This window comes from Sodiomyces alkalinus, assembly GCF_003711515.1.
Source record: "Sodiomyces alkalinus F11 unplaced genomic scaffold SODALscaffold_2, whole genome shotgun sequence".
NCBI classification, from domain to species: Eukaryota; Fungi; Ascomycota; class Sordariomycetes; order Glomerellales; family Plectosphaerellaceae; genus Sodiomyces; species Sodiomyces alkalinus.
Window position 1 is genome coordinate 5,365,471 of NW_021167080.1, and position 10,770 is coordinate 5,376,240.

General features: G+C 50.1%; 2 protein-coding genes across 2 annotated transcripts in view; one reads left to right on the top strand and one right to left on the bottom strand.

The window, feature by feature from the left end:
- Window positions 1-969: 969 nt before the first annotated feature.
- SODALDRAFT_331199 (hypothetical protein) lies at window positions 970-2,674 on the top strand. The gene is made up of 3 exons (XM_028611399.1): window positions 970-1,348; window positions 1,490-1,881; window positions 1,979-2,674. Exons 1-3 carry the CDS (start codon window positions 1,240-1,242, stop codon window positions 2,246-2,248), a joined length of 771 nt encoding a protein of 256 aa, XP_028469274.1. The 5' UTR covers window positions 970-1,239; the 3' UTR covers window positions 2,249-2,674.
- An 8,092-nt stretch (window positions 2,675-10,766) lies between these two features.
- SODALDRAFT_331204 (hypothetical protein) overlaps window positions 10,767-10,770 on the bottom strand; it is a 3,066-nt gene continuing 3,062 nt past the window's right edge. Inside the window, exon 1 of the mRNA XM_028611400.1 lies at window positions 10,767-10,770. This exon is cut by the window's right edge and continues 3,062 nt beyond it. The gene's annotated coding sequence lies outside the window, so the exon portion shown is untranslated.

Sequence of the window (10,770 nt, forward strand, 5' to 3'; positions counted from 1 at the left end):
CCTTTTTCCCCCCATTCCATGACACCAGTCCCCTGGCAAGAGATCAGCCACCACGTGCTCATGAGCATCATGGTCCCTTTAGGCTATCGCGTCCTTCTCCTCGAAGAGGCGGGCATCACTCTTCTTCTCCACTCCTCAACGCACACACCCCCGAGTCCCGACCATCAAGGTAACCACCTACCCAAGAAGGAAGGGCGTGGGGAGCCAAGACGGCATACGATGTCACTCCGATAGCTTAGTGCTCGTGGGGTCGAGCTAGATAGCTCGCATGGCTTTTGCCATCAATCGCCACGTTTTGCACGTTTTCGGTTCCATGGATACTGATTCTCTGAATTCTCTGACATGGTACCTTACAAACACTCACTCAACTGTTCCGCTATTCGCCGGATAACCTACCTGACTCGACCACTAGCACGAAATCAATACTTGATAGCGCAATTCTGGGGTGAATGGAAGGCGTAGTATTTGCTGCTTGCTTACCTGCAGAAACCTAGGGATACCCGGGGCTCGCCGACGAAATGTCTCAGACTCGATAAAACGGCCGAGACATCGAAAAAAGAAAAAGAAAAAAAAAGGCATTGATGACTGCTCTTATGTAGGCTTCGGACGGCGCTGGCGGTCTTCAACAGGAAGAGACCGGCCGAAAGATCGTGACTACATACTTTATGTCCGGTAATTACTCCGTACCTACCTTGAGGTATCAGTATCTCAGGGACCGGTCGGGCACGGATACCGGCAAGAAGCTATGCTGCGCCACTCGATATCCCCATGGCGCGCCGGAGCTGAGGAGCTCATACCCTACCTCCGGTACCATCCTTTCTTACCTACCTTAGGTAAGGTACGTTGCGATAAAAATAGTACCGTATAGTCGCAGTCGCAATATGACCCAAAGCTTGCTTCATGGAAGCCTGGAGGTAAACGCCACAGACCCTTTCTAGACGGACATTGGGCTTACCGAGATATTTGACTGCCTCGTAGATCATAAATCCCATTTGTAAAGCCATGACGCCGTTGTTCTGTCTCGCTTTTCCATCAACAGTTTGATTCTTTCTTTCCATTTTTCATATTTTTCTGGTTTCTTGTCTCCATTACCCTGTGACAGGACGAAGCACGGTACGATTCGCCCTTGTCTCTACTCAAAAGAAACTCCGGCTTCTCGGCCTTGATCACGAGCTCTCTCACCTTGACTTGCCGGCTTCTCGTCACGTATAATCACTTCTCCAACCCGTTTTTGGCATCATGACAACCGCCGCTATCAAGCATGTTGCCTTCTTCGGCGCAACAGGCGGCTGCACGTTGGCCGCCCTCGACCTTGCTATCCAGGATGCTCGTTTGAAATGTCACGCACGTGGGTCTCACAAAAGCTCCCCTTCACGCCTATTCCCCTCAACCCCCCTCCCCCGCAGTTACAAGCGCTTCTTGTTCCGTTTTCGCGTGGAGTCTTCATCTCGCGCAATCTGCAAATACTGACAACGCGAGGAGGATTAAGTCGTCCGAAATGAATCCAAACTCCGCGAGAAGCTCTCGACGCGCAAAGTCCCCGAGGACGCCATCAAATCACGACTGAACATCGTCACGGGAGACGTCAAGGATGTCGCTGCCGTCCGAAATGTGCTCTTCCCGTCGGAGCTGAATGGGAATCCGGTCGATGTTATCATTAGCGGCATAGGCGGTGTCCCGCAGTTCACCTGGCGGGGCCCGACGTTGGAAGACCCTCACATCTGCGAGAACGGCACGAAGACCATTCTCGAAGGCCTAGCATCCCTCAAGGGCGTCGCTGACGCGAAAAAACCCCGTTTCTGCGTGATCAGCACCACAGGCCTCAGCCAAACCCGTGACGTCCCGCATCTTATGCGGCCGCTGTACTGGGTTCTCCTTCAGGTTCGTTTCTCTCTTCCCCCCTTCCTGGCATCTTGACCCTCGGGGGGGTCCCCTTCGACCTTCCCTAGACGGATAATTACTGACCGCGATGTTTCAGATCCCCATGGCGGACAAGACCAAGATGGAGGCGGCGGTCCTCGAAGACGCGGGACGGTCTGCGGCCGAGCGGCTGACGGCCAGCTCAGTCATTTGCCGTCCTAGCATGCTAACCAATGGTTCGACCACGTCGCTGGAGCAAATCCGGGTCGGTCTCGGCGACGACATGCCGGCAGTCGGATATACCATAAGCAGGGATGACGTTGGGTTGTGGCTCTACCACAACGTGATCCACGGCGACGTCAAGGGCGTCACTTCCATCACCTACTAGAAGAAAAAAGTGGGGGTTGTGGCTCATTCGGCGATTTCTCACGGAGCTGTGCACGCGGCAAGGCCGGGCGAAGGAGTGCGGTGATGGGGTTGTAGGTTTCTGATTGCGGTGATGGGGATGGAGATTTCTGATTGCGGTTCTTGGATTTATTTATTTTTTCGATTTTTTTTTTCGAACCCGGAGAATAGCGCGGCAGGGACACTTGCTCCTGTGGTGTACTGTCGGATAATTGGTCTACGGAGTAGTGGAGTATTGAGCCTATCTGCATAATCGACTGAGGATGAACGAATTACCTTGCGAGCCTGACGAATTGCGAAGAACGTGAGGCATGGGTGCGTTGCTGTAATTACAGAGATATGCCCTAGCGGGAAGGAGACGGGCAGACCAGGGGCATATTATCGCGGGATGCAGGTAATTACATATGTACCTACCTAAGTACTGCACGGGGAACGGTGAGTGGATGTCGACATCTCTTCGGCCGAGAGAGTTGAAAGTGCGTACCTTAGTAAGGTGCAGCTAAGAACTCGCCTTTTCGGCCTTTCGTTTTCATCTCATGCCGTCTGCGATTATTGCCATCACCCACGCACTCCGATTCTTAATCGAGAAGGTGGTGAAAGAAAGACTGAGATGCCCTAGCCGTATATGCCATGATGGGACGGGTTGGTGAAAAGGAGAAGTGATGAAATAAGTGATGAAATATGTATGTTTTTCTGCAGTGCAAGCTTCGTGGTGGTGTGTACGGAGTACTTACAGGGTGCCTGGGGTCGTCGCAACTTAGAGCTCCCTATGCGGATGTACTATGTAAAACCGACCGACTTCTACCGCAACCCCCAAGGTAATCCCATAATACTCCACGCCCCATGCTTAAGTCGGCGACTGCTGCAGTCAAGGTGGTGCCATGACTTCGTACAGCGAGTGCTACGATCTTTGGCAGATCATGTTGTTTCGTGCGGGTAGTACGGAGTAGGAAAAATCCTTTGCAGATCTTGGTTCTGTTGCAGCAAAACACGTGTGTTGAATAGCGCTAGCCAATGTAACCGCAATCTATTACTTCGTGATGCTTCGGCACCGATTGGAAGGGGTTCTGTCTGCACTTCAGCTTCTAGAAAAGGGGTATAACAGGCTACCGGGGGCTACAGCGTACGGATAGCGCACCTGCACTCAGTACAATGTAGGTACATACTTACCTTGGGTAATAATTGCTTCCTAAGGTACACCAAGACCTCTCCGGACAGGAACCACATTCACGGCATCATAACCACCACCACCATGATTGTCCCACACCTCCGGCAATGATATCTTATTACAACGTAAAGAAGATGCAAGGAACGCGTTTTGACGTTGCAGTTACCTATATCGGACTGTTAATATCTCATTCCGTGTTTGAACACCACAACGTGGGCTACGGTCTCTCCGAGGTTGCCTTGATATGCCGTAGCAATGATACGAAGTACTCCGTGCGGGAGCATATGTTCCCCAAGCCCTCTCTACTGCTCGGACCCTAAACGGTGTGCCCCTATCAAATACCTCCGCAACGGAAGCTAATGGGAGACTGTGCGGATTCTTCGTTTCCCCATTCAAGGAGAATCGGGGTATGGGGTACCACACCATTATCCTCGCGCACTCCCCCTCAATAAGGTACCTCACACTCCACTACAACACTTCACTACGGATACAACGTACACACTTCTGATTGCCCCTGCAAGGGAAAAAAAATATCTCAACTGTGCATCTCATTCACTAGTAGATCTAAAATCCCCCCAACTCGGTTTTGGGCGTCAGGGTTGTTAAGAGACAGTGCAGCAGAGTTGGGCTTGATCGTTGTACTCATGTGGCTTTTCAAGTCCGTGCTCGCGATCGGAGATCATGGATCTTAGATACTGATTCCAAAATGATCACTGAAAATAACCCCTTATAGGCACGGTATATAATACGGTATATAGATAACTGCACGCATCGTGCACCGATATGTAGAACTCGCGATTAGGGGCGTGCTGCTATGATGAAAACGGATATATCATAACTTATAAGTCACCGGGAATAAAAATGCGATTCTCGAGGCTGGAAACTCGGAAGTTGGGTGAGAATAGTGTCTTATCAGGACCGGCGTATGCAATTACTTAGCCACATGCTATATGGCCGGCGCATGGTCGGCGATCTCGGCGACCTTAAGCGACATGTCTTCCAGGTGAGATGGGTGGGAGACTCGCATGCCGTCAACCACTTTGGTCAAGTTCGCGGTCGAGGATCGCCGCCAACAGTCGGGAGTAGAGAGAATACAACATAGACTACATAGTATATTAAACCACAGGACAAATGCGTTGAGTAGCGTCTTGAAATAATCCACCACCTAGGTACGTTGTAGGCGAGGTGGGTTCGAGAACCTTAAAGCTCCCAGTCTCTGCGGTTCTCTGCGGTATTCAATTTGGATAATTGAGTTAGCCAAGGGCGGGCCAGGGAAACCGACACTAGTATTAAATGGATAAAGAACGGGAAAACATGATACCGATCCGGGTGATGGGGGGGGGGGCGGTGGTGGAGTGCGGCATACGGCGTCGATGCCGGTTCGTCGACTCGGGAGTGTCCTCCCGGGTCTTTGCTAACAGACAGGCCAAGGTTGTCAAAGGGCGTCGTGGCAACAGATCAGTCACTCTCGACTAGGACCAAAGTCCCACGACCGACTGCTTTCTGCAGTACCTACTCCATACAGCAAGAATGATATTAGATACCGCCCAATGGTTTACAAAGTGAATCGATGTGTGCTCGAATGGACGTGTGATCGCGCGCCTGCAATGCGACGTTGACGATGTGGCTGGAATTAGTGCACCGCACCAGTCTGCCTTGGGTCAACCACATGCATACTCCCACACCCACCCGCCTTTCAAACTCGGCTCGCGAATTAGTGGTGGCATTAGATTTCCCTACTCTTATGATCTTCCTTGCACGCACTGCATATTTTCTTACTTGTACACTTACCTAGGCATATCTTGCTCAAGACGTCACAATCCCATGTGAAGATGACCTAATGAATGGTAAACATCACTGTCTCATATGTACCTTACGTAGAATACCATAAGGGAAATCTGAACATGGTAATTGTGAACGTGACCACCTGCCACAAGCACGTAGGTAACACGTTAGCGTCACTTTCCAAGTCGCTCGCTTAGCTAACTGCCATAACTTTGTATCTCGCGTAAGCGAGTTTGTCGAAAATTGCTGGGGAGGGAAAGCAAAACGACTCGCTTCCAGGGTCCTCGCTGTATCGATGCTGCAATGATTAAGACCTATCTGGAAGCTTTATGGAACGTTCTCCCCCGGATTCCGAAGAGAGTTTAACGTTGGCGCGACACGACGTGTTGATTCTGGATACTGATACGAGTACGTAATTACCTAACCGTTGCTGTGTACCTTACCCAGCAGCCACTCACCAGCCACCCTCTAAACAGTTAAAACGTGGCTACCCGTAAGTTGTGGGGTATCTGAGAAGGGAGATGACAGGCGCACGACCCACGTGCACGGGTCGTATTGAGCTCCGGTACAACATCCCCCTCCCCACCTTTTTCGACTTACCCCTCCTTTCATCGCTTACCCCGCCCCTCGGGATCGAGGAACGGCCTGCGGATTGGGCAAGCAGTCGCAAGTCCACTAGGTACGACTACACGTAAAGTGCATGGATAATACGAGATATTCAAGTGACATCGTCCCAGAGAGCCTTTGCGGTTCGGCTAACTACCCAAAAATATCTGTACTTGGGTTTAGAAAGAAAGGTAGGTATTGCATCGCGTGGCATTCGAATGGACTCCATTGTGACTACAACTCTACAGCATGGAATTCCGCCGCTATTTGTATCAACACCCACTAACCGGCAGATTTTGACGCTTTGACGTCGCATGACATTAACATACAAGCTATGAACATGCTTTCATAGCCGAACCTCCAGATATGTTCTCTCCACACGTCGTTATGAGATGTCTGTGTGCCTGCGTCGCCGGTATCACTCCTAGACAACGCTTTAATACTAGTTTCTTTCGTCCCCTATGTTATTATAGCGTCGAGATAAACATATAAGCACTTCAAACATAACAAAGTCCACCATGTGGGAAAGAAAATATACTATAGTCATGAGAGCCGCTAGCAATTCTGGTTGTGAATGCGAAATATATATCAGACCGGCATATGCATACCTCGTCCAGTACTGTTTCCTGGCAGTTCTGGTCCCAGAAATAGCTTCACCGTTAGTCTCTTTAAAGATCATGGATGAACCCTGTTTCTTATCACCTCGCCGCTAATACTCGGATGAGTCCTGTTATAGCACGGAAACAGGACCGGTACATCACCTTCGAATGCCATACTCGACGCAGATAGATACCGATGCCGAACGCAACAGACTTCTAGAACATTGCACATATGGTTCGATATCTACAGTCCCCATTTCGTGGTCGTGGAGCCGGAGCATATTGGTCTGCAGAGCGAGGAGCCGTCTGCCATCGAACCCGACTACACCGTGATTACCTACTTGGGTGATCTTGGGCCCTGGATATAGGGACACACCTTCAATCCAGCCATCCAGATTCTATTTTCTGTCGGTACGTCCGCTAGCGTTTTTGGTGGGAGTATGTAACACCACCTTGCGGCCCCGCTATGAAGGCAAACAACCACGTGTTGCTGAACAATGAACGTTGAGCGATGTAACCCACGCCAGTAATGTTTCGACCCCACTTCATAAGAGGCTATAGCCGATTCCATTCCTATCTCAAAGAACGGGAGTGATATCATGACTTGGGACATATCGAGAGTCCTTACGAGCTGTGCGTTCTCTGGACCAGCTTGAAAGGGACTAGGACGATGTTCTCTTTACATGGGTGTGCTGCTTGGACCTAGCTTGAACACAACTATGAATATTTCAATTATGTAGTATCGATTAGGTGTCCGGGGATGATTTAATCTACATTAATCCCTGTCTTAAAGGTGCCGCATCTCGACATGCATTGCTCTGAGTGTCACGTTAATTCTGAGTGAGTGAAAAGGATTCGATATTCTCCGGTATTATACGGAGTACTTGGTATCTGTCGTTCATCAACTCGATATCCGGGTTAAACTAGGGGCCAAACGATCCTCAACTACCTTACTGTAGCATATGACTATACTTTATCAGGTGGACGCTCCAATAGTCCTTAAAACCAGGAACTATAACACAGCTTGGGCATTTTTCCATCCTGTCTTGGGCGAGACCGCACTCCAAATCGCGGGTGTTACCCAAACGATGGCTATAAATTGACCACGAACTGCATATGGAACCGTGGATTGGAAGCCTTATAGTACGAACCGATTATCGTCCTTTGTGGCTTGGTTGCAAAGCGGGGTTCTATCAGGGGGGTAGAGTTGCGGCTGTGAAGCAGCCTAGTGGCTCCTTGCAAATCAGTGAGCGCCACATGAATCCGTCTCGTTGAGGTGCCGGCAGCAGGTCAAATTTGGGTGTGGCTTGCCCACGGACTATTTAGGCTCTTCAGCCGCCTTCTTGAGCTCTGTGTCGGCGCGGGCCTCCGAGGAGATGGGCCAGACGGCGCCCAGGACGGGGTCGTGCCCTCTCTCCATGTAATAGATATACTCTCTACTCTACAAAAGTACTAAATCTGATGATGCTCGCTCTCGCGTCGGGCCAAACATCAATTAGGGCCCGAACCAAACTTTCGCGCAAGAGACCACAACGAATACGACCTCGGAGCACCATGGTCTGTACTTTGTGCTTGGCTCTCACCGAATCGCCTGGTGCCAGCGTCTTGGTCAATAATCGTGCCCCGGTTTGACCTACGTAGTTACCTACATGCACATTGCATACATACGCCCTGGTATCTGTGACCCGCATATGGCCACAGTGGGGGGAGAAAACATCGAGAAGGACGTCGGTGAGATCCGACGTCGAGGATTCTCGCCACATATTATCTGCGTAAGGCTGAGGAGGCAAATATATCTCGTTCTCTCGCGTCTGTGTGGAACAGTGATAGTACCGACCTAAGATAGGCAGTTAGTTGGTGATTAGGGGGGCCAACCAATCTGTCTACGCTACGAACCGCGCGAAGAGCGTTTGACGTGACGATCGACGCCTCTGCACTAGCCATTGATTACCTAACCTTCCCTAGAAATATGTATCACCGCGGTAGCCACAGCTGGCCCAAACAGCGCCCCGCAAAGGCGGGACCCGATCTGTCAGAGACGCCAACGGCTTGGATCGTCGGAAGCCACGAATTATCGCCCTTACTACCTAAGCTTCATTGTCGCATAAGATAATTCCCAGACCATAAGGAAGAAAGATGTTGCACATGTCCATTCGACAAAAAAAAAAGAAAAAGAAAGAAAGAAAAAAAAGGTACGTTGTAGGTAAATCTTCTGTCATGATGTATTAGGTACCTTACCCGATTTAGAAAAGGACGCGTAGATCGACTCGGCAAAAGCCGTGTTTGCTCCCTCCCTCGCTTCTGGCCTTCTTCTTTGCGATCTGCATTAGTGAATCTGGAGCAAGCCACCCGGTATAAACGGCAGCGGGTCCGGGGCTTGCTTACCAAAAGATCGGCGCCACCTTACCTCCTAACCAGGCGGGTGGCTATCGAAAGACAACCAGCGCGAGATGGCAAAGTTTCATTGCCCTGCTCCCGGCATCATTCAGTAACGCCATAACGCCATGCTTATTCGCACGGGTCATTATTATGCACAAAACCACTTGGGTTTGGCCGAGGGTGCGTCAACGACCGTCCCGACCATCCCGACGATGACCCCATTCTTCGTTGTGCATCTCAAACAAGAAGGAAGTGCGAGCAACATGCCTGTAGAGAACCGGGATGAGAGAGCAGTCTCCATTTAAAGCGAATCGTTCGACCAACCGCGGAGAAAATGTCGCCCGACGATTCGACAGCCCAGATCCGACAGCCCAGATTCGCGACAAGGACGTCAACACGACGCCGACATGACAACTGCATCGCGGGAAATGTATTAAAAAAAAAAAAAAAAAAAAAAAAAAGGAGGGAGAGAGAAAAGAGATGAAAAAGAAGATGAAAAGAGGACGCCGGAAATAAGGAGAAAGTGGGAACGGGTCCTGTTCGGTAAATCGACAGCAGCAGCCGGTGGAGCATTCCATAGCAGTGGGTATTATTAATGTTCGCGGGAAAATGGGGCTTACGGTCAGATCGTTCGCCCAGACGCGCAGAGGGATTCAGATCCCTCCCCAGCCACATTTACTCGCATGTACCTTTGTACCTTATTTAGTACATATTTAGTACATGCCGACCCTGGACCCCTGTCTTTCGGACTCCACCGTCCCGTTCCTTCAGATGCCCCTATCTCAGCGATCACCGAAGCCTCGTGTGTGGGAGGGGCAACCGAAAGGGGCCGACAGTGGGTGTGTATGTCTGGGTGTGTGGTACAAGGAACAGGAACAGGAACAGGAACAGGGGTCGACCCCTGCAAGAGGGAACCGCCCTAGATCTTGATCCCGTCCCTTGTTCGACGAGTAGAAGTGTGGCGCGTGTTGAGGAGAGTCCAGGGTGTACCCCTGGCACAGATCACCGTACCAAAGCGCTAGGTCTAAACACTGTATACCAATGCCGGGAGCCCACCTTCCCCGACAGCGTCGTCATCGTGCGTGAATTCGCATCGTGGTGCAGGACGAGGTAGAGATTGAGGGTTTTCGTCTTAACCTGCGCCATTGGTTTTCTGCATATCTGCTTTAGCTAAGGTAGGTAAGGTAAGGCAGCCAGCGTCACGGCCAATGATGCAAAAACGTGAAGATAGATGCCACACTACCCCGAGACTCGCATAGGAAGATACCGAGGGAGACGACAGGTGCAGTCGAGCAAACCCAAGGTCATCCATCCGGTCAGGAGTCAAGCAACACATCAATTATCGCATTGGACAACCAAGAAACATAACAATGAATCGGATATATGATGACAAGAGTGAATGAACTGCTTGAATTTAGATTGCTGGCAAATTTATCTTATTCTTGGGGCTCTTGGTAATGGCAACCCAGTACCAAAGTCCCTTTCTCTCGACCAATACGGTCAAGTCAAAAATCCTCCACCAAATCTACTCCGGATGCCTTTCTCTTCCCGCGTTCGCGTTGCGCTTCGCGCGCCAAGTAACCAAAAACACGCTCCGAAACACCAGGCAATCCTATGATCCTATTCTTTTGCAAAGCGTGAAAAGTCCAAAAATATCCGTGACTCGCTGGAAAACAAAGAAACCAGGCCCTGGGGCCTTGGGAAAGAAAAGAAAAAAAGAAACAGAAAAGGAGAACACCAAATAACCTCCTGAAAAAGCCCCAACCATCGCTAAATGCAACAAATAGGTATAATATACTGGAAAAAAAAATTGAAGATCCAAATCCGAAAGTCAAGTCATGACAACATGCAGTCTAAACATTGGGTGTAAAGAGGAAAATGTGCCATGAAGATCCTCCATAAGTGGAGAAGAATAAAAAAAAAAGGAAAAAAAGGAGAAAAGAAGAAGGAATAATATGAAAGAAGGGG

What these genes read in the sequence shown, in the direction of transcription:
- SODALDRAFT_331199 (XM_028611399.1), top strand. Translation starts at nt 1,240, where the DNA reads ATGACAACCGCCGCTATCAAGCATGTTGCCTTCTTCGGCGCAACAGGC. An exon ending in TCGTTTGAAATGTCACGCAC is followed by an intron (nt 1,349 to 1,489) that starts GTGGGTCTCACA and finishes AGGAGGATTAAG; the next exon opens with TCGTCCGAAATGAATCCAAA. An exon ending in TGTACTGGGTTCTCCTTCAG is followed by an intron (nt 1,882 to 1,978) that starts GTTCGTTTCTCT and finishes GCGATGTTTCAG; the next exon opens with ATCCCCATGGCGGACAAGAC.